We start from the raw sequence: 24,929 nt of genomic DNA, 5'->3' as shown, positions 1-24,929 counted from the left end.
AACTGCAGGACATTAACACTCCCTTACAGTGGACTTTCGTTATCTCCGATGTGGATGAACCAGTGCTCAGGGTAGATTTTCTCTTAGCCCACGCCCTTTCACTAACCTACAAATAGGTATACCAATCTTTAACTCAGTAGACCGTACCACCAGTTCCAGTATTTCTTCTCTCACATCCAAGAGTGCCACTCTATTGTGCGAGCTAGCTGAAGCCACTGTTGCAGTGCTCTCTCTTAAATCACACAACAGACTTTGGGGCTGCAACATAGCCCTCTGCTTATGCATTGCCGCCTTGCAAGCTCATGGACGCTCATAAGCAGGTCACCCAGCTGTCACACAAGGCCACGCCCCCATCCCCCGCATCACCTCCTCGCACTCACCGCTGATGCTGTGTGACTTTTCTATTGCCAGACAGAAGTTGTGCCCGCGACAGTACCAAGTACCCGACCAAGCTCCACGACAAGAGCTACCAGTGAATCGTCGCCACTGCTGCTGATCCGCTGGCCTGGGACACACAAGTGTATGCATTAAGATAGTCATTCCGCATCAGGTGCAGGTCCATCATCCCCGTCAGTGTTTGCAATAAACAACAATACTGTTCATAGGATCAATACCATGGAAGGTCCACCGGTATGCACAAAGGCTAGGCGTTTAAACCCTGAAAAACTTAAACACACCAAAACTATTATTCAGGAACTTTTAGACAGTAAGACTCTTCGCCCTTCTTCTAGTAGTTGGTCATCACCCATTTATTTAGTGCCTAAGAAAGATGACACCTTCCACCTCTGCAGCGACTTTTGGGCACATAACACCAGAACAATTTTGAGATAATTATCCAATCCCAAATATTCAAGATTTTCCTTCCCAACTGCATGGGGCACAAATTTTCAGTGTAATAGACTGTCACAAGGCATACCATCAACTGCCAATGGCACCGGAGGATGTTGAAAAAACTACCATCATCACCCCGTTTGGATTGTTCGAGTATCTGTTTATGCTGTTTGGCCTTAAAAATGCTGTAGAGATGTGGCAATGGTTCATTGACTCATTGGTTGGAAAACTGGACTTTGCATATGCGTACCTGGATGACTGGTTAATTTTTTCTTCCTCACTTGAGGATCACAAACAACACTTAAATGCAGTGTTATAACTATTACAAGCAAATGGTGTTTAGTGAACAATGCTAAGTCACAAAGCTGCACTAGTGTCGCTTTTCTGGACCACATGATTTCTGCTGACAGCATCCACCCCCTACCCGAAAGGGTCGAGGCCATTAGTACAGTGCCTTTGCCCAAAGACTTTCAGGGCCTCCGTCACTTCCTTGGAACGGTAAATTGCTACCGCAAACACATTCCCCACACTGCCAACATAGAAGCCCCACTGACGGATGCTCTCACAGGAAAAAACACTTCAGCGTTTTGGGCAGTCACATGGACTCCAGATATGCGATGCACATTTGATAACCTCAAGTCAGCCTTACAGATGGCCGTTATGCTCGCTCATCCCATTGCTGATGCTCCCATCTTGCTTACTACAGATGTGAGTGATACAGCAGTGGGGGTGGTACTTTGGCAATCCATGGGTTCTGTTGTACAGTCACTCATATTTTTCTCTCACAAACTGTCCGCTTCCCAATGTAAATGGTCGACCTTTGACCAGGAACTATTTGCTATTTATAGCGCTATCAAATATTTCCAAGACAATATCGAAGGTCGCCATCTCGTGCTATTTACTGACCATGAACCACTGATATACGCTTTCTGTAACCTAGGCAAGGACTCATCGAAAACGTTTTCGTCATATGGACCTCATATGTCAGTTTATGAATGACATACATTATGTCAAAGGAGTAGACAACGTAGTGGCCGATTTTTTATCTCGTGTGTCGATATTATCTTCACAACTGGACCTCAGCGAACTCCCTAAATTGCATATAGATGATACTGAACTCGCCACATTGCGCTCTGATGCTAAAACAGGACTCAGACTAGAGTTCCAGACACTTCCTGGGTTCTCGTCACCCATCTAGTGCGACATTTCAACAGGATGCATACATCTGGAGATCTCTGCAGCTCTCTGCTCGGACATTTTTAATAGTATTCACGATTTGGCACATCTTGCCACATGCAGCACCACACATCTGGTACTGTAATGTTTCATTTGGCCTGGGGTGATAAAACAATGTCGCAGCTGGGCACGAGCATGTGTGGCTTGTCAGCGTGCAAAAGTAGGGCGTCATGCACAGCGCCTCATGGATAAGTTCAGTGTGGCAAAACGAGGATTTCAGCACATACACATCGATAGCGTTGGGCCCTCACCCCCCTCAGGCCCCTTCCATTACATACTGTCTGCCATTAACAGGTTTACCCGCTGGGTAGAGGTAATTCCCCTCAATACTATCACAGCCAACACAGTGACCCGAGCCCTTTTATTAACCCTACGACGCCGAAGCCTTTTTTTCTAACTTGGATGCCTAAGGGGGGGGGGGGGGGTCCAGCGAACCCACAGGTATTAAATAAGTTTACTGAGGAAAAATTACAACTTTCAAAATGGTTTATGTATTTTAACTAAGGCATCAGTTTATAAATGTTGTTTATTGTTATAAATATTGTATTGAGTGAATAAAAATTGACATATTACAACACAAAATACAGATGTGTTCATATACAATAGACTACTCTGAGTCCTCAACCTCAAGGTAAGAGACACACTTCACAATTTTTTCTGAATGTGTGTTACACACATGTTTATAACACTGTCCACAATACTGTTTTGGTTTACTTAGATTGTTGTACTTCTGCTTCTTTGTTTTAGCTTCTCTTACACAAATATGGCACCGACCTTTCCATGCAGGAGGCTGACGTGCTTCTGTTGTCACTTCTTTGATTTTCTTTTGCAGAATGGTCTCCATTGATGAACAATTTGGTTAGATAACCCTCTTGCATTGGCACTTCTTTCTTCTACCTGCAATTTCACTAGTTCCATCCCAGCTTGCAGAAGATAAATTTTCCATTTGTTGTGTTTCTTTTCATTCCATCTTGGATGTTGCTGGATGAATATGGTGGTTGCATTGATAGCACAAATGTTGATGAGAGAGTAAAATACAGATAGAGGCCATCTCTTTGTTCCCCTCTTGCAGGTGTACATACCCGCCATTTGATCAATAGTATCAATTCCACCTTTAGTGGAATTATAATTGCATTTATCTCAGTTTTATTCTTCTCTCCTCCAACAGTGCCTTTATCTTGGCGCATTGTTGACAACATCAGTAAGTTTTTACTTGGTTTCGTTTTTGCTACGTAGGACACCAAAGTTACTGGAGGCCTACCTGTTGATGGGTCTGTGAACAAGAACATTGATGAATATGGCACTCGATTTGACGTGTTCTTCATTATGTCTGGAATATGCTTCCTGTTTGACTGGAGAGTTCCTACTGTAGTAACTTTGTAGTCTTGGTATAACTCTTCCGCCAAATCCACCGAAGTGTAGTATTGGTCTGTAGTAATATTTCGACCAGTATTTTTCACAGGTGCTACCAGACATTTGATGACAGCTGCTGAACCCCATTCTTCTTTCCACAAATTCTGATCATTACCTGCATAGGGTTCCTCATTCAAGACGTATCTGCCAACTGCATCGGGCATCGTGCGTATAAGGATGCCATACTTGCCCGACTTATCCATCATAAATACTTTGAAGGGGCAGCGCCCTCTAAACAAGCTCAGCATCTCATCTATGGTGAGCTGGACCCCTGGTTTACACAGTAGTGGAAACCTATTATTTCCTTTGTTGAAAACATCACAGAGTTCTGTGAACTTGTCTGCTTCCCTTCTTAGCTGGCGGGTACTTTTGTCATCAAACCTTATGATTGCAATAAGTCCTTGAAACGTTCTCTTGCCATAATACCCTTGCAAACTGGCCGACCCATTAGGTCTGACCAAAGATCGTGTACACTGACAGAATTGTCCTTATTTGCCCCCATAAGTATCAGGATTCCTATAAAGGCATATAATTCTTTCTCATTAGTCAAAGTAACGTTTTGCCTAACTGCCTCTTCATTTGAAATGTTTTACTATAACATCCATGATGCCAGGTGTAAGAAGTAACTTCAAGGCTTCTCCAGGTGAATGGCAAACACCAGCTGTAGTTACTCCTGCCTGCTCTCTTACTATATTAGCAACTGACCTCCGAGGAATTCTAGGCTGTGTGGTTACGTACCTTCCTCCAGACGTGGCCACAATAACATCCTGATGGTCACTGCCTGAAGCTGCGGTACCTTCATCTTCTCTAACATCCACATCACTTTCTCGATCTGACTCATACTCCATAACACCATCCTCATACTCACTTTCACTCCCCAAGTCAGAATCTTCATCTAAAATTTCATTCAGAACTCTTTCTAAAGACGAGTCACGTATTCTTTTAGTCATTTCTAAGTCTGGGTGTGAACAGTAGGGAACTGCACTAACTCACTGCAAGTTTACAAGATAAATAACAGCTGGCTGACATCAACAATCATTTCCTCTGAAAGTAAACCGATTGTTGTGAATATCAAGAATACCATCCAACAAGAAACTAACTTGCATTGTTGTAGATATGAGAAATACGAAATCCTACTAAGGGAAATTTTCTATAGCATGGAAGCCTAAGGGGGCGTTTGTTGGACGCATAATAAGTTGATTTATTTTTTCTTTCAAAGCAGGAATTTTCTATAAAATATATTGACACTAATGTTTCATAAAATAGCCAACAAACAATAACTCAAAGGGATTATGTAGTATGAAACTTACTTGGGCAAAAGCAGGGGACATAAAAAAATTGTGGGTTCAACGAACCCCCTCATTAGGCGTTCTAGGGTTAATGTGGATCTCGCACTTCGGCTGCCCAGCTTCTATCACCACCAACCAGGGTCGCCAGTTCGAGTCTGCCCTCTTCTGGCAACTTTGTGAACTGTGCAGGGTGAAACAATTTAGGACAACAGCATACCATCTCCACAGCAATGGTTTTGTCGAATACTGGTACCGAACGCTTAGAGCTTCCCTGATGTGCCATGGAGGTGAGTGGGCCGATGCCTTACCATGGGTAATGTTAGGCGTTCGGGCCACATACAAAGAGGACCTTGCCGCATCCCTGGCAGAAGTACTATTCAGAGAACCCCTCACACTCCCAGCAGAATAGTTAAGCATGTTAAGGAGCTAATCACTAATACACTCCTGGAAATTGAAATAAGAACACCGTGAATTCATTGTCCCAGGAACGGGAAACTTTATTGACACATTCCTGGGGTCAGATACATCACATGATCACACTGACAGAACCACAGGCATATAGACACAGGCAACAGAGCATGCACAATGTCGGCACTAGTACAGTGTATATCCACCTTTCGCAGCAATGCAGGCTGCTATTCTCCCATGGAGACGATCGTAGAGATGCTGGATGTAGTCCTGTGGAACGGCTTGCCATGCCATTTCCACCTGGCGCCTCAGTTGGACCAGCGTTCGTGCTGGACGTGCAGACCGCGTGAGACGACGCTTCATCCAGTTCCAAACATGCTCAATGGGGGACAGATCCGGAGATCTTGCTGGCCAGGGTAGTTGACTTACACCTTCTAGAGCACGTTGGGTGGCACGGGATACATGCGGACGTGCATTGTCCTGTTGGAACAGCAAGTTCCCTTGCCGGTCTAGGAATGGTAGAACGATGGGTTCGACGACGGTTTGGATGTACCGTGCACTATTCACTGTCCCCTCGACGATCACCAGTGGTGTGCGGCCAGTGTAGGAGATCGCTCCCCACACCATGATGCCGGGTGTTGGCCCTGTGTGCCTCGGTCGTATGCAGTCCCGATTGTGGCGCTAACCTGCACGGCGCCAAACACGCATACGACCATCATTGGCACCAAGGCAGAAGCGACTCTCATCGCTGAAGACGACACGTCTCCATTCGTCCCTCCATTCACGCCTGTCGCGACACCACTGGAGGCGGGCTGCACGATGTTGGGGCGTGAGCGGAAGACGGCCTAACGGTGTGCGGGACCGTAGCCCAGCTTCATGGAGACGGTTGCGAATGGTCCTCGCCGATACCCCAGGAGCAACAGTGTCCCTAATTTGCTGGGAAGTGGCGGTGCGGTCCCCTACGGCACTGCGTAGGATCCTACGGTCTTGGCGTGCATCCGTGCGTCGCTGCGGTCCGGTCCCAGGTCGACGGGCACGTGCACCTTCCGCCGACCACTGGCGACAACATCGATGTACTGTGGAGACCTCACGCCCCACGTGTTGAGCAATTCGGCGGTACGTCCACCCGGCCTCCCGCATGCCCACTATACGCCCTCGCTCAAAGTCCGTCAACTGCACATACGGTTCACGTCCACGCTGTCGCGGCATGCTACCAGTGTTAAAGACTGCGATGGAGCTCCGTATGCCACGGCAAACTGGCTGACACTGACGGCGGCGGTGCACAAATGCTGCGCAGCTAGCGCCATTCGACGGCCAACACCGCGGTTCCTGGTGTGTCCGCTGTGCCGTGCGTTTGATCATTGCTTGTACAGCCCTCTCGCAGTGTCCGGAGCAAGTATGGTGGGTCTGACACACCGGTGTCAATGTGTTCTTTTTTCCATTTCCAGGAGTGTATTTGTGCGCTCCCTCCTCGACTGCACTCCCTCCCTCCTGTATTTCAGCATAAGGACTTGGCATATTGTACTCACATCATGGTGCGCATTGACACCATCTGACTGGCACTCAGCCCTTCATATTCTGGCCCGCACTGAGTCATATCATGATGTAACAACACGTTCAAAGTGCTCATTAATGGCACACCTCAAACGGTATCTGTCTGCCACCTCAAACTGGTGTGGTCTCTAGGAGAACTGCCCGATACCCCACCCTGTCGGTCCCCACCCTCTACTACACCCACCTCGCATGAGGCATCTACCGACGGTCAGCAGGTGGGTGACGACCATACCCACACGTGTGATGTTACCCACTCCAAGTCTTGTGACAGTGATACAGGTGCGTGTGACATCCCCCTATAGAGTGACGCGTGTGATGACTCCTCCTCCTACAGGCAGCCCCCCACCTTTCCCCTGTTGGGATTTAGTGATGTATCAGGGGCCAGCCTCAGAACATGTGATGTTGCCGGCGATGACTCGTGTGGAGATTCTGTCAACCCCTATATGGAAGTGGTAGTTAATGTCAACACTGATTTCATTTGCAGTTCTACAGTGTTTTTGTTATGCATCTGGATAATGTGTGTGTATTCTACGAACGAGCCAGTTCCCCAATGACAACTTGACCCACATCCATCTTCTCCAGTCTGTCCCGTTGCCTGTTGGTACTGACCCACCAACGGTAAGAGTCTTTCGTACCACAACAGACCTTCAGGTTCGCTACCCCGGCTCCTCACAACCCACTGTCCCCTTCCCAGATCCCTCCACTGCTGTACAAGGACTCGCCCGGTCAGGCAGGACCATCCGCCCCCTCGCTGGCTCGAGGACTTCATTTACTAATGTAATGTAATGTATTGTTTCTGTTTAAACACCCTCTCCCTCCCCCCTGGGTGCTTCCTTTACATGTATGCCCTCATATTAGTGTTTGTGCTCCACACTCTATGGTAGGGGGGTGGGGGGGGATAATCTGGCGACTATCGACCAAGTTGCGTGTAACATTTTTATTTGGCGAGCTCTTTTTGAGCAGTCTGTGATCGCGCGCGAAACAATAAACAAGTGTACCGAAAATCAAGAAGGTTTATATCTGTATATGTGTGCTTTGTACCAATAAAATCATGCTTATTCCATGTGGTATAGTGTACATCCTTGGATCCAGCAATCTTAACACACTAAACCCATACGCCCTTTGTGAAAGTCGTCTATGTTAGTGGATGTCTGACTCGCATTGTTGCTAGTGTGATTCCCCTTCGTCTCCGCTCTACGTATATACGAGTACTTTCCTTGCCACTAAGTGCCCACAACGCTACCAGTCCACGTTCAGTTTCGCAGCGCCAAGTGAACATAATGTTTTGGCTTATCAGTTGTAATGGTCGCCTAGTCGTAATATTGCTATACTCGCACTATTTCACTCCCATTTACGGAGCTTGTTAGCACTTGATGTTAGGTTGGCGCCATTAAAATGCGTTGTGGTAATCGCTGCTGCTTGCTGGATCGCTGCTGTGTCTCGATGCTGATGCTGGCTCTAAATCTGGTTGTCTAGGGTTTAAAAGATGAGGTCCCGTGTTTTTAATGTGCTTTTGATGATAAATAACGAGCGAAACCAACAAATATTTAAACTTCAAATATTTATTACTCTGGTGGCCATCTTAATTCCACTGACCACCAAAGCCAATGACACAACACAAAGTAGTACTTCTTTTACATGTTCTTTGCATTGTTTATCCATCTCAAGCAATAACACACAGACGCACTTTACCAAAGTGTCATTCCGACTGTGCTCCCGACCCTGCTTGCTGCTTTATTTATAACCTTGTCAAAGAACTACTAAAACGAGATATAGTTTATAAGTCACATGTACATCTGTTATCATAATTTGTGCAGAAAAGTTATTAATTTACATCGAGTGACATAATCTAACATGTTATTAAAATGACAGACATATTTGTTGACTTGACAAAATAATTCTTTGGTACAAAAAGGCCGTTTTTTAGAAGTTTGTCAATTGACTTCTCTAATTTGCATAAATAAGTAAATAACATGAATTATTAAGAATTACATTGGTTTTCGTCTAAAATGGGAGTGTTTACGTGAATACTGATTGAAAACGGTCCTAGTGAACAAATAGGTTACACTGGGTGATTTTTATTTAAGGAGATCCAAAATACGTGAGTTGGCCACTATTTTTCGTACTTCATAATAATTATTTAAGATGAACTTAGTGTTTTAGCATGATGACATTTGCTGCATCAGTGATCAACTGATATTAACTTTTGTGTGGGTCAGTTACTCAGTATAATTTAATGGGTTGACTGTTTATGGAGACATGTTATGCAATCATTGTTAACATACACAATAACTTTTCTATAATCATAAATACTCGTTAAACTGGTTGAATTTGGAGGGTATCGCATACTTCGGTAAAGTAAAGCCTTTAATATGTTCCGTTACACAGTGTACATCTTAATAAGCTAGAAGCCAGTTTTAGACGTAATTCACTATTGATAATTTCGACGTTTACTTCCACGCAATCAAAAGATCATAAGAGACTGTAAACACCTGTGTTCTCTGCATTTGTAATCCCTCTGAAGCCCAGGTAAATACAAACATGTCAATAACCTCTCATGAAACCACAGCGCAGTCAGTATGATCTACTTATCTGAGCTTCCAACACTTCCTGTTTTACCGGTGGAAATTGGAGTCACTGACTGAAGTGGCGTTACACTGGGACTCCTATTAGGGAAGATAGTCAACCGAATACTCATCTGATCACCCAGATTTATATTTTCCATGATGCCCTTAATTTGCTTAAGGCGAATGTTGGGAAGGTTTCTTTCAAAGCACGTGGCCAAATTCCTTCCACAGTCTTCACTAATTTGAGCTTGAGCGCCTCTCCAATGACCTGTCATCATTAGGAAGTTAACATTCCTCATCCTACTTTCCTTTCTTCTCTGTGTCAGTGACAGAAGATGACTGAGTTTTGCTGATACATTGCAGGCCCATCCGTACTATGTGTCTGACGCAACGATGGACGACCTGCAATACCTGCTGGAGCAGCTGACAACTGGGGATGCTCCAGAGGCTGCTCGGCTGCTGGCTGTGGATTGGAAGGGCCGCTTGCAAGATGGTGGGCCCTGGATTGCCTCTGCTGAATACTTCTGGACACTGCCACTCACCTATGACCGCATGCCCAAGGAGGACCCCAAGGTATGATTCCACATACAGTGTCCCTAGTTCTGTAGTCAAATAAATACACTGGCACAAATATAAAGTGTTAGACCATGAAGCACAATTTCAATATATATCAAATATTCTGGAGATCTTCTTCACATAACTGGTGTTAAACGATTAAATTTTCGTTCCATTGGGAATTCGGGTTCATCATTAACATCAGTATATACTATTGTATTCACTGTGGCATGAAAGCACGGAGCCTCCAAATGCCTTCTTTAGGAATTTTGCGTCATGTCTGAATCACATGCCGTGTCAATTTCTGAAATTTTCTGCCTGGAGGCTGGCATGAAGATATACATGTTCCCTTCACGTCCGAGACATACTTAGCTGGTGACAAACCAGGGGACTGGTTATGCCTGTCAATGATCTGTACGTTCCACAAGATGTTTGCAGTTTGTACTGTGGTGTAGCTTTTACATTGTCCTGATGAAATATACTAAAGGGTATCTTGGTCTTAAAAGTAAGACAACAACAATTACCGTTCTTGGCACATGATAGGGAGCAAAAACTACCAGTAAGTCCTGTTGTCATATCCTATAGCTCTTCATACCATGATTCCAGAATTTGGATTGGTATGGTCTCGCACAAGACAAGACAAGCGATATTCTTCACTGAACACCACAGAGTACCACTCAACGTACCAGCTAACTATGGCTCTGCACCCAACTCGTAATCTTAACCGAGCTTCCAGTAATGCTGAACGATTCTGCTGTCACCAACGCACATTTAGCGTAAGGATAAAAAAAAAAATCAAGGTAAGAGAAATCAAGTTTTCTACAGAGGCATACTGAGAGAGATTTTTGCCTGGATTAGATTATATTACATTACATTAGATTCAGTTTTCGTTCCACAGGCCCTAAAAATTCTCATGGGTGTGGAACATGTCAGAAAGCATAACATAAAAACATAAAACATTTGAATATAATACTTACTACCCTGATCATTCGTCAGGAGATTGTCGAAATAAGTGAACACAATGCGGGAATATTTACAGAATTAACATGCTCTCAGAATGAAACATTGTTATTCACTATTAATAAATTTATCATACACAAAATACCCAGTCTTGATTATTGTGACCAAGTGCTGTCAAAACCGAAATCTAACAGACATTTTTACTTAAGCTGGCTTAACAGTCTCTGTTAAGATATTCATCTATAGAGTAGAAGGAGTTGCCTATCAAAAAGTCTGTTTAAACTGTGTTTTATCCGAAGCCAAGTTTTTAACAGCTGCTGGCAATTTATTGAAAATGTGTGTTCCTGAATATTGGACCGCTTTTTGGATCAAGGTAAGTGATTTCCAGTCTTTATGTAGATTGTTCATATTCCTAGTACTGATACTGTGTATTGAACTATTGGTTGGAAATAGAGATGTATTACTTGCAACAAATTTCATTAACTAATAAATATATTGAGAAGCAGTGGTTAGAATACAAAGTTCCTTGAACAGGTTTCTACGTGATGTTCTTGAATTTACACCACAAATGATTCTTATCACACGCTTTTGCACCCTGGCTCCATTTATGAGTGAAAGAGGACAGGAAATGATTAGTAGCGGTACAGTGCTCCCTTGGCCATACACGATATGGCGGCTTTCAGAGTATTTATGTACGTAGGTGAAACAGCATAACCAAAAATGCACAAAAAAGGAAATCCAATAAGAGCAGTAGTCAGCTCTGTAAATAGCCCAGCACACAAACTGTCACAGAAACTGAGTAAAATACTGATTAAAAATCATGCATTCGGAATAACATGTTCCATAAAGAGACAGCTTGGTACTAGCTGAGGAACTAAGAGCCATGAAATTCCCACAGTTACTCGGTTTTATGAATCTAAATTGCCATTTGTCACTCAAAAATGACCTATACAAGAAGCTGTAGCACTAACAAGAAAAAACGTTATCAGAAATGAGAAAACTGCATACACAGAGATTGTTGAAGTCATGGAATGCCTCCAGCTTACCCTAAGTTTACAGCTATTGAACATTTAATGACAAAGTTTATAAGTAGCCAGGCAGTCTAGCAATGACATGATGTACATGTAGTACCATAGCTGACACATACATACATTACCTGGAATAAAAGTTATTTAACAACCAAGAATACTGTCTAAAGAAAATTGTTTTTTATAGGAGATACACACATTACTGCTAGTAAAAAGACTGCCAAAGAGAGTGGACAAACTAAATTAATTGACTAGTCTTCACCAGAAAATTAACTTTACAGTGGAACATAAACAAGCCAAAAACATCAGTTACCTGGACCTAAACACCCCATGGCACAACAATACATGCATATTCATAATTATGGGAAAAATATCTGCAACTTTATATCACCCAGACATGAAGTGGCATACAGGTCTATACTTCTCAGAGCAATTAAAGTATCTTTTAACCAAGAAGAAAAGCTTGTAAGTATTTTGCAGAATGGGTTGTGCTGCGAAGTAATTGTTAAAAAATCGATACGTTGCGCCATTTCCGATTTATTTAGCATTGAAGTTAGCCATTCGGGACTTTTTGTGCGCAAATTCAAGCAGCTTGCCAGAGGCGGTGCTGCCAAAAGTCTTCTTTGTTTATTTCGCTCAAACTGAACAACAGAGCGATACAAAATCTGGACACTGGACAGTAGCAAGCATCTCTTGTTCGGTTGAGGAACCCAATGAAGAACACATTTGGCAACACCACCACTAGCGAACTACCTGAATTTGTGCACACGACAACTTGACTGACTAACTTCAGTGCTAGTTACATCGTAAATGGCGCAACGTAAAGAAGTTTTTTCTTAACAATTATTTCTCGGCACAGCCTACCCAGCAACACCCTTGCAAGCCTTTCAGACTGTTTCTGACCACAATGTATGCGAGCAAATAATGATTCATGCTGTTAAGATAAAATCCATCTGCACAAAAGAATAGTATATCGTATTCTGTGGGCGACCTATAGCGTTCTCTCTGTTGATTATGCGTAAAAATATCCTCTCTAAAAATGTTTAGTTTTTGTACGTTTTGCTTCCATTGTGCACGGTGCACAGAAAATTGTGTGTGATGTTCAGTACGTACGAGTATATATGTGAGTTTCTGTACAAGTGGACCACAAGGAAACCATAAGGGGGTGGGTGTTCTTGCCAAATTCGTTCTTTACTCTATATGAAGATCATAATAAATATTGAAAATTCCGCAGCTTTTATATACTGCAGTAAAGACAATAGAAAAATGCAGCAACTCACTTGTCGAAAACGTCACGAATCACCATCTACATTTACATGACTGCTCTCCAATTTACACTTAGGTGTCTGGCAGAAGGTTCATCAACCAGCTTCAGGCTGTTTCTCTATGGTTCCACTCTCAAACAGCACGTGGGAAAAACGAACACTGAAGTCTTTCCGTGCGTCATCTCGGTCCTCTTATTTTATTACGATGGTAGTTCTCCTTACGCAGTTGGGCGCAAACTAAATATTTTCGCGTTCGGAGGAAAAAGTTGGTGGTTGTATTTCGCCGCAACGAAAAACGCCTTTGTTTTAATATTTGCCAAGTCGTGTGTCACAGCTGATGAATACTGAGCTAAAGAAACCACGATTACGAAATTTTCGGCAAAGTTTGGACTTTTAGAAAAGATTCCAACGATTCCGTACACCAATTCATTATTTCAGATGCACCGTTAATGTATAATAATTACTACCCAAATCTTTCTTAAACAGAATTGAGCAGCAAACAGTTCACGTGACTGGTGGATATCAAGGAGGGTTTAGGAAACATATATCGTGTGCTGAGCAGGCTCTGTGTTGGAAGACAATATCAAGGGTACGGTGAAATATCTGATCCTAATGAAGTACGGTAGTTCGACAAGAACATGGCCAATTCCCCTTCTCTTTAACAGTGTATTAGACAATATCATCAGACAATGGGGAAAGAAATCTAGAGTGCAAACATCGAGAACTCAGGACAGAGAATCGATGTGAAGTGCTTAGCTGTTGCTAGCACCATCTAGCTATCTTCACTAACACTAGTGAGGAAACCAAGTACACTGTAGAGAAGTAACAGGAGGCAGCATCGAAGACAGGCCGTCAGATAAGATATGAGAACACTCATATAATGGAAGATTTAGTTAAAAATATTAGAAGATCCTCACTACAAACGAAATATGAGACATTTTCATATGTCACACCCTTGCTACAAAAGTGACGTAACTCAAAAATCTTCATTTTTAGGTCATTATTATGGCAGAGTTGAAGAAACGTTATTTGACCACTCACGAAACGTGTGTTTCCGTAATTTCATAATCTGGTCGTTAGAGGACGTTGTGCCACTTTAATTTTTTGGAATACGGAAGTGCTCATAACAACAAGAGCGTTGCATTGTTAGTTGATCATTGAATTCCATACCGAACTGATCGTTGTTAAGAAGTTCAGAACCGTGTTATGAGTTGTGACGTTCTTTTGGATTGAACCCACAAAAAAGCATCGTGATATTTTCATTTGTGTCACTAATGTTGATCGAGGTAAGCACAGAACGGCTAATTTGGATTATGTCAGTTTTTAAGACTCATTTAAGGAAATTTCGAGTTACGTTAGTTTTAATGAATAAATTGAACTTTTCCATTTTTGTGCTTCGGTCAGCCGGCCGGAGTGGCCGAGCGGTTCTAGGCGCTACAGTCTGGAACCGCGCGACCACTACGGTCGCAGGTTCGAATCCTGCCTCGGGCATGGATATGTGTGATGTCCTTAGGTTAGTTAGATTTAAGTAGTTCCAAGTTCTACGGGACTGATGACCTCAGAAGTTAAGTCCCATAGTGCTCAGAGCCTGAGCCATTTGCTTTGGCCAAAACAAGTTCGCTGTTTCCTAATTTAGGCAACATTAGGTTTCACAAGTAAACACGATACTGTTGATTATAGTATGTATTGTAGTATTTGTGATGTTTATTTTTCATATCGTGAGTTGCTTCGTTATAGAAGATATGTTCTCAGTTGTGTCGGTTTTGAAGTAGAATATGGCATTTTGAGCTGTGTCGCTTTTTAAGAATATATCATTTCAATTTCCGTTCCCTTTCCATGTACAATAATGATGCTGTCATCAAGGTGTTCACCTGTCGTAGTGCACGATAGTGCAGAGGATGGAAATTGTGCTACTCTAGCATGCACTCAAGGAAAAGAAGCCCGTGAAACAGCTCCAAGTAATGAGGTAGAGGAAAAACATAATAAAATGTTTCAAAATCTACATTTTCAAAGAAATGCCTCATCCGTAATGAAATGCTATAATGATAGAGGATCAGTTGCTGCTGCTCCCAGTTCTGATGCAGAAAAAAGTGATATTTATGCTAGTGCATATAGGTCGGAAAGTTGGTCGGTTAAAGTTTTCTCTCCCTGAAAACAAGAAAAACGATATTCAACATCTATTCGATGAAAACATTATTTCAAAGAATTGTTATACGTAATATTTATTATAAAAAATATTCTCAGCGTTTGTTGAGTATCTGAACGTATTTATGCTGGTGCATGTAGGTCGGAAACTTGGTTGGCTAAAGTTTTCTCTGCCTGAAAACAAGAAAAACGATATTGAACATCTCTTCGATAAAAACATTATTTCAAGGAATTATTATACGTAATATTTATTATAAAAATATTCTCAGCGTTTGTTGAATATCTGAACTGTTCATTATGATTCAATAATTTTAGTGTCTAATAACTATTAGGCTTTTGTAACATGGAAGCGACTGCCACGAAAGATCGCCCCGAAAACAAACTATAATTCGCAGTCAGCAGCTAAGTAACACTCAGTAATTCAAATAGTTTCGTCCGTTGTTCAGATAATTATTTCGTCATTCAACTCTTCACATCACTCCTTTGTTTTTTCAACAATGTATAAGTTACTACAGTATATAAATCAGTTGAAAAAAATATCTTGAAAGACGTATATGCGTCCGACTTTCGCAGAAAAGAACCAAGTTATTGAGATCGTGAAACGTGGAAGGAAGAACATGGAGGATTAGCAAAAGCTTTCGGGATTCCGTCATCCACGCTGTTGACAATTCTGTAGCAGAAAGGTAAGATTGCTGAAAAGTTTCATAAAGAGGGAGGAAGCAAATACCAGAAGGTGCGTTCCCGCATCTTGAGGATACTACTGAAATGTCTTAATCAATGTAGAGAACAAAACATACAACAAAAAGACTGTTTAATTCGCTCTTAGCCTACGCTATGAATGGTTCGCCGATACTGAGAGGTGGTTCGCTAACTGTTAGATTTTATGGAGAAAATGCGAGAGTTGATAACAGTTTGTTCAGCACAGAAGAATGAATGAAACTGATGTTTACTTACGTATACTTGAAAAGCTGTACGTGCCTTTCGTTTAAAGTATTAAGATAAGTAAAAAAGAATTAAGTAAGCAAAAAACTATCTTTTTTATTTTGAGTTCTAGTTATTACTTTCTGCTTTCTTGTGTAACGAGCGAAACTTTTTGATAGGTCCCTTGAACTTCGAATTATCGACAGTCTACTGCACGTAAAAATATAGACGCTTTTAGTGTTTTAATAAATTTTCTAGAGAGGAGGGTGGAGGATGCCCAGCCCTGATCGCCTCCAGTCCCCTTGGATCCGTTCCTGGGTTCCCTGTGCTTTCCGAAGTGACTTAAGGCAAATGCCGGGATGGTTTCGACTGTAAGGCCGGCTAAGGCCAACTACTTGCCCATCCGTGTCAGTTCCTGTAAATTAATATGGTATATTAGAGAGGCAGCCAATGGAAACCAAACACAGGTCAGGACGGTACCATGGAATGGTACCATTCAGAAGAAATCACAGCGCGCGTTAAGACATTTATCCCACTAGGAGACGAGACTGTCAATTCCTGTTTCGTAGAATTCAGTCAGCCACTGACGGATCCACAACCGCACCCACTCTAGCACTTCCTCGTCCGACTGAAACCGACCTCAATACATGCCTTTTAGGTCGCCAGAAATGAGAAAACCACACGGTGACAGACCCGAGCTGTATGAAGGATGTTGCAGTGTTTCTACATCTACATCTACATTTATACTCCGCAAGCCACCCAACGGTGTGTGGCGGAGGGCACTTTACGTGCCACTGTCATCACCTCCCTTTCCTGTTCCAGTCGCGTATGGTTCGTGGGAAGAACGACTGCCGGAAAGCCTCCGTGCGCGCTCGAATCTCTCTAATTTTACATTCGTGATCTCCTCGGGAGGTATAAGTAGGGGGAAGCAATATATTCGATACCTCATCCAGAAATGCACCTTCTCGAAACCTGGACAGCAAGCTACACCGCGTTGCAGAGCGCCTCTCTTGCAGAGTCTGCCACTTGAGTTTGCTAAACATCTCCGTAACGCTATCACGCTTACCAAATAACCCTGTGACGAAACACGCCGCTTTTCTATGGATCTTCTCTATCTCCTCCGTCAACCCGACCTGGTACGGGTCCCACACTGATGAGCAATACTCAAGTATAGGTCGAACGAGTGTTTTGTAAGCTACCTCCTTTGTTGATGGACTATATTTTCTGAGGACTCTCCCAATGAATCTCAACCTGGTACCCGCCTTACCAACAATTAATTTTATATGATCATTCCACTTCAAATCGTTCCGCACGCATACTCCAAGATATGTTACAGAAGTAACTGCTACCAGTGTTTGTTCCGCTATCTTATAATCATACAATAAAGGATCTTTCTTTCTATGTATTCGCAATACATTACATTTGTCTATGTTAAGGGTCAGTTGCCACTCCCTGCACCTAGTGCCTATCCGCTGCAGATCTTCCTGCATTTCGCTGCAATTTTCTAATGCTGCAACGTCTCTGTATACTACAGCATCATCCGCGAAAAGCCGCATGGAACTTCCGACACTATCTACTAGGTCATTTATATATATTGTGAAAAGAAATGGTCCCATAACACTCCCCTGTCGCACGCCAGAGGTTACTTTAACGTCTGTAGACGTCTCTCCATTGAGAACAACATGCTGTGTTCTGTTTGCTAAAAACTCTTCAATCCAGCCACACAGCTGGTCTGATATTCCGTAGGCTCTTACTTTGTTATCAGGCGACAGTGCGGAACTGTATCGAACGCCTTCCGGAAGTCAAGGATAATGGCATCTACTTGGGAGCCAACCATATAGCTGAAACGTAGCCGTACGATGGGCAGTGTGTGGGCGGGCATTATCGTGAAACCGGTTGATTCCGTCAGACATAATTCCGACAAACAGCAAAGTTAATACTGGAAATATTTCACATCTCCCCCCGCCAAAGAAATCCAAAACTGTTCACACGAGTTCCAGTAAGGTTATGATGACCTTTTTCCGAATGCAGGGGCCTTCTGCTTGTCGAGTTACTCGATCATGGAACCGTAATCAGTGTGCACAGCTACGAAGGCTCTGCAGAAACTACAACGCGCCATAAAGCCAAGGCTACGATGCAGCGATTTGGTTGGGAAACACTGCAGCATCCTCCGTACAGGCCGGATCTTTCACCGTGCGATTTTCACATATTTGGCGACCTGAAGAAAACCGTGCGTGGACGTCGGTTTCAGTCGGATGAGGAAGTACAATAGTGGGTGCGGCTGTACATCTGTCATCGGCCGACCGCTTTCTATGAAACGGCAATTGATCGTCCCGTCTCCCTGTGGGATAAACATCGTGGTGATTACTTTTGGATGGAACCATTCCGTCGTCCCGCTGCGGCAGATGATCGGTTTTCAAAAATGGTTCAAATGGTTCTGAGCACTATGGGACTTAACATCTGAGGTCATCAGACCCCTAGAACTTAGAACAACTTAAACCTAATTAACCTAAGGACACCACACACATCCATGCCCCAGGCACGATTCGAACCTGCAACCGTATCGGTCGCGCGGTTCCAGACTGAAGCGCCTCGAACCGCTCAGTCACACCGGCCGGCTGTTCGGTTTTCATTTGCCCCTCATATGTGTTAATTATATTTTGTATGTCTGTAAGGTGGCATCATTTTGAGCCACTTTACAACTACCAATCCGGAAAGAAGACCCTTTAATAGTATAAACATCGAGACAGGAAACCATTAACGATGCTGACATCGGCTAGGGATCTTAATTTGTAGCAGAATATCTGCACGCTGGGCGATAGTGAAGCGGACGGAGACGGGAGGCCGGCAGGAGAACGGGAAAGACACAAGCGAGGCAGGCAGGCCTGAGAGCTGAAGACAACAGTGCCCGTAAGCTACTCTGGAAACCCCAGGCGGGTGGATCGCGGCTTAGCGGGAGCCACGTGGCCGAGGACAAGGAGAAGGCACAAGGGCTCGGTCACAAAATGCGTGGCGGTGTGTCGGTGGTTTTCCCAACGGCCGGAGCGGAAGCTTCTGGAACAGTCTTCTAGCAGCTTCGGTCGGTTGCAAAACTGAGATTGGTCGGCGCTCGGAAACGAACGCCTTCCAGCAACATGATTGGCCACGCACATTAAAGGGGGGAAGAAAAAAAGAACAGGAGCTACGAAAAAGCGTAGCGCCTGAGAAACACTTGTTCCTGGGGCGTTGAGGAGAGAGGTTGGTCCTGGCGAGGTGTGCGACCTCGTTACTGGGACAGAGGACTTGTAGCGAGAGCCTGAGGATCGTTTGGTGTTCCACGGCAGCCGTGGAGGTGCCCACGGAAGCTTTTGGTGAGGTAGAATGTATGTTATCTCGCTGAGCCGAGAACCTTTGCAGCGATAAGCGTTAGATCACTGCAGTGGCCGTGCATTTGCAACGGCGGTTAGGGAAGTAAAGTAAATTGCTGATTACGTGTCATTTCGTTCTGTGCTGAGGCTTCACGTTGCTAGTCGCGAGTGTAGTTCTAAATATAATTGCAATTGCCATAGCTGATGTCAGTATTCCGCGCTTGAATTTACGACCGCGAATATATCACAGGACAGTGCCAGAGAGAGCGATTACCAAATGTGAATAGGCAGAACTATAATGTTGCTCGTACTGTGTAATCTTGATTAGAGCGAATTGCAGAAGAGCAAAGAATTTAACACTACCGGGTGTATCATTTCATAGCTAGTACTTTCCTTTGTCATTTTATTGTCTACTTATTTGTGTATTTCATGTTTGCAACCACCTGGTGGAGGCAGTGTTTGAAGTCAGCACATCTGAACATTCTACCATATACTGAGGATATGGTTACAAACCAACCAGATTTGCATACGACTAGTTAACGTCACATATAGAGCAAAGGATAAGCTTACCCTTCTGGAGAGCGTATAAGTGTCAGGGCGACAAATTAGCGTTATAAAATCCGTTGCGCAAAATTTTTCATTTATACGTTCGGCTCGCTGACTTAACCATCAGCAGAAAAGAGCAAAACAGAAGCGGTAGCTTACATGTCTTAAATTGTAGTACTACAACATGCCCAACATCCTTCTAAAGTGATAAACGTATGAGTAGAACTACTACTACTTAACATTGTAGCACAGAAAAAAACTGAAGGGTCTTACTCGACGGGGGATCTCAAGTTGAATCCGTATTTCTAGATTTCCGGAAAGCTTTTGACACCGTTCCTCACAAGCGACTTCTAATCAAGCTGCGGGCCTATGGGGTATCGTCTCAGTTGTGCGACTGGATTCGTGATTTCCTGTCAGGAAGGTCGTAGTTCGTAGTAATAGACGGCAAATCATCGAGTAAAACAGAAGTGATATCAGGTGTTCCTCAGGGAAGCGTCCTGGGACCTCTGCTGTTCCTGATCTATATAAATGACCTGGGTGACAATCTGAGCAGTTCTCTTAGGTTGTTCGCAGATGATCCTGTAATTTACCGTCTAGTAAGGTCATCCGTAGACCAGTGTCAGTTACAAAGCCATTTAGAAAAGATTGCTGTATCGTGTGGCAGGTGGCAGTTGACGCTAAATAACGAAAAGTGTGAGGTGATCCACATGAGTTCCAAAAGAAATCCGTTGGAATTCGATGACTCGATAAATAGTACAATTCTCAAGGCTGTCAATTCAACTAAGTACCTGGGTGTTAAAATTACGAACAACTTGAGTTGGAAAGACCACATAGATAATATTGTGGGGAAGGCGAGCCAAAGGTTGCGTTTCATTGGCAGGACACTTAGAAGATGCAACAAGTCCACTAAAGAGACAGCTTACACTACACTCGTTCGTCCTCTGTTAGAATATTGCTGCGCGGTGTGGGATCCTTACCAGGTGGGATTGACGGAGGACATCGAAAGGGTGCAAAAAGGGGCAGCTCGTTTTGTATTATGACGTAATAGGGGAGAGAGTATGGCAGATATGATACGCGAGTTGGGACGGAAGTCATTAAAGCAAAGACGTTTTTCGTCACGGCGAGATCTATTTACGAAATTTCAGCCACCAACTTTCTCTTCCGAATGTGAAAATATTTTGTTGAGCCCAACCTACATACGTAGGAATGATCATCAAAATAAAATAAGAGAAATCGGAACTCGAACAGAAAGGTTTAGGTGTTCGTTTTTCCCACGCGCTGTTCGGGAGTGGAATGGTAGAGAGATAGTACGATTGTGGTTCGATGAACCCTCTGCCAAGCACTTAAATGTGAATTGCAGAGTAATCATGTAGATGTAGATGTAATGACAACTAAACCCATGTGATTCCCCCATTTCTTGCTCGCATGCGCAGTTGCTGTGTTCTGTTTCCAACAGCTGTACGCCGAGCTGCAAGAGAGCGCACTGGCCATCTTCAAAGGCGACGTGAACTTCCGGAAGCTGGTGGGCGACTTGCGCTGGCCGGTGGAGACGCGGCTGGAGCACGCCGTGCGCGGCTTCCGGCCGTGTCCGATGGCGGCGCTGCGGACGATCAAGTCGGAAACCGCGGTCGGGCTGAAGCCGGGCCAGGAGAAACAGCTCGACGCGTCGCAGCCGGGCTGGATGACCAGCGGGCAGCTCGCCCTCATCGTCTGCGTGCCCGAGTTCATCTAGCAGCCGTCTGTCCACGATTAAATAGGAATCACAAGACTTGTTTTATTTTATCCATGATACACCGAATGCCGTGCGAAAACCTGGTCCTACGTGGATGTAACGTTATTTATCTTTGAGGATAAAATTTATTGTAATCAGTCTTTTAGCTATCAATTCTTTGCCCAACGCATAATAACACCAATGCATTTTCCGTAAGTGTACTGCCACAGCGATGGGACGAGGGACTTCATTTCCACCACAAAAAATTAAAAAGAACACCAAATTTTGTTAATTGTTGGTAACTTCTATGTACAACATACTTTTTACATAGGTACTGACGTGTAAGTGGGGTTCACAGTTTGAAAATATCTTTTAGCACTGGGGTGGGGGGGATACTTTAGGACCACGAAAAAAAAATTAGGTAAGTACAAATTTCGTAACTTTTCTTTCACTTTTTTTCAAAACATACTTTTTAAAGATATGTGGATGCTCAAGAATGGGCCCTGAATATCACATTTATCGTGAAAAGTCACATCCCCTAGGGAGACTGAAATCTGTGGGTTAGATTTTGCTGAAATGTTTAAAACAGTTACAGAATCTGATAGAAGAAATAATTAAAAGCAACGGCAATGGGGCAACTGGGAGACTGTAGATGTTCCACGCCCAGGACATCAATACAGACGCGTTTGTTATCTGCTTCGTCTTTAAGGTCCTATTTAATGAGATTTCCTTTGACTGGCGGTACACGGGTTATGATGACATTCAGTGTTCTCTAAATCTTTCGAACTTCATGCATTGGCGCTGAGAACTCCTTAGGGGGCTCAGTATTAAGAAATCTTTTGTGCGTTTTAAGTCTGCTAGGTCCTCATGAAGCACCGTGTAGGGGGTAGCGCCCATTGAAGGTCTGTTAAATTTTTTCTGTATGCCCATGGGATTCAGGATTTAAGAATCCGGCTGCCATACATGGTATGCATATTCGCTGAGGCAAAGCAAAGTGCTTGGGCAGTTGTTCTTAATGCACTTGGTACGGCTCCCCATTGACTATTCTCTACTTTCTTTAAATTCTGTTTCTGGCGGGGACATTAAAATGACATACACTATTTAAAAAAAAAAAAGACACAACACGAAGGAATTATCCGAGTGGGGCAGAAATCGGCAGATGTGATGTTCAATTCAAATTGAATCCGAGGAGTGATGTACATGTGCAGACAAACAAATTATTATAACAGCAGAAAAATTAGATGATTTTTGAAACAAAAGAGCTTCACAAATTGAGCACGTCAATAATGCATTGGTCCACCTCTGGTCCTTATTCAAGTACTTATTCGGCTTTGCACTCAAAAAATGGTTCAAATGGCTCTGAGCACTATGGGACTTAACATCGATGGTCATCAGTCCCCTAGAACTTAGAACTACTTAAACCTAACTAACCTAAGGACAGCACACAACACCCAGCCATCACGAGACAGAGAAAATCCCTGACCCCGTCGGGAATCGAACCCGGGAACCCGGGCGTGGGATGCGAGAACGCTACCGCACGACCACGAGATGCGGGCGGCTTTGCACTCATTGACAGAATTGTTGGATGTCCTTCTGACGGATATCGGGCCAAATTCTGCCCAATTGAGCTTTATATCGTCGCCCATAATGCTCCAAAGTTCTCAGCTGGGGAGAGATTCGGTGACTTTGCTGGCCAAGTTAGGATTCGGCAAGCATGAAGACAAGAAGTAGAAACTCTCGTCGTATGCGAGCGGGCGTTATCTTGCTGAAATGTAAGCCATGAATGGCTAGCCATGTAGGGCAATCTATAGAATATCATATGAGGTTTCAAACAGATACCTGGGCTCTAAAACACCAGAATGATCTGACTCCGTGGTTTTGCAGTGTGTATCGATTTCTTGTAGTAACCTGTCGATGTACTCTAAAATTGATCTCAGTTTCTGGTCCAAAGACAGTGTCTCGTCTGCAGCCTTCTTTCCAAAAATCATTTTCTGCTTTCTAATAGTCCTACTTTCTTCCACAGGAACTCAATCGCGTCACGTGGATCTTCGCTAATTAAAGTGCTTCGTCTTCAAGATAATTTCTCTTGTCTTTCGAAAAGAGGTTTCTCATATTCGCACGACAGTTGTCCGTAAAATAAGGTTACCAATTATTTTTCAAAATAAAAACATGTTTGTTAGCACTGAATAATACACACAAGGAAAGCTTAGACTGTTACCTATTTCCCGAAACAATCGCCGCCGATAAGATCAATGCATTTTTGCTTGCGGTGTACCATCTTCTGTATGCCTGCGTTGTAGAACTGTCCCGCCGCACCAGGAAAGAAGCTAAAAAAACCTCTTATTCCAGCTCCTCTCCGGTTGTGAAATGCGTCCCACCCAGATATTTCTTTAATTCAGGGAAGAGATGGAAGTCACTTGGGGCTATGTTTGGGCTGTAGGGCGGATGTTTGACAGTACCCTGTCAAAATTTGTTGATGAGACTGGTTGTGACACGGGCGATGTGCGGACGAGCGTTGTTCTGAGGGAAACGCACTCCCTTCGTGATCGTGCCTGTCCTCTTGTTTTGGATCGCGCGGCAAATGTTTTTCAACGTTTCACAGTAGCGGTCAGCATTGATTGTTGTACCGGCAGGCAGGAATTCGCACAACAATAACCCCTTCCTGTGCCATAACACGCTCGCCATCACTAGGTCAGTACACTGTGTTTGTTAACACTTCCTCAGCTTCGGCGACTGGATGCTTCCACTGACAGGATTGTCGTTTCGTTTCCAGTGTTGTGTAGTGGCTCCAGACCTTTTCCCCAGTGACAATAGAGTCCAAGAATTCCTCGCCATCAGTTGCGTAGGCGTGAAGATATTCGCGGGCCGCTTCCACACGTTCACGTTTGTGATCTTCTGGAAGCATTCTCGCCGGCCGCGGTGGCCGAACGGTTCTAGCCACTTCAGTCTGGAACCGGGCGACTGCTACGGTCGCAGGTTCGAATCCTGCCTCGGGCATGGACGTATGTGATGTCCTTAGGTTAGTTAGGTTTAAGTAGTTCTAAGTCTAGGGGACTGATGAACTAGATGTTAAGTCCCATAGTGCTCAGAGCCATTTTTGAAGCATTCTCAGGACCCACTATGCACAAACCTTGGCGTACCTTAAATGGTCTG

At 43.8% G+C, this 24,929-nt stretch overlaps 1 protein-coding gene across 1 annotated transcript in view; it reads left to right on the top strand.

Moving 5' to 3' along the window:
* Nucleotides 1-21,797, top strand: part of LOC124594080 (damage-control phosphatase ARMT1-like) — a 121,822-nt gene extending 100,025 nt beyond the window's left edge. Inside the window, exons 5-6 of the mRNA XM_047132431.1 lie at nucleotides 9,662-9,871; nucleotides 21,522-21,797. Of these exons, the coding sequence (XP_046988387.1) occupies nucleotides 9,662-9,871; nucleotides 21,522-21,797 (486 nt within the window). The remainder of the gene's footprint in view (nucleotides 1-9,661; nucleotides 9,872-21,521) is intronic.
* Nucleotides 21,798-24,929: the final 3,132 nt, after the last annotated feature.

This window comes from Schistocerca americana, chromosome 2 (assembly GCF_021461395.2).
Source record: "Schistocerca americana isolate TAMUIC-IGC-003095 chromosome 2, iqSchAmer2.1, whole genome shotgun sequence".
NCBI lineage: Eukaryota > Metazoa > Arthropoda > Insecta > Orthoptera > Acrididae > Schistocerca > Schistocerca americana.
This window is presented reverse-complemented; position numbering and strand designations above follow the sequence as displayed.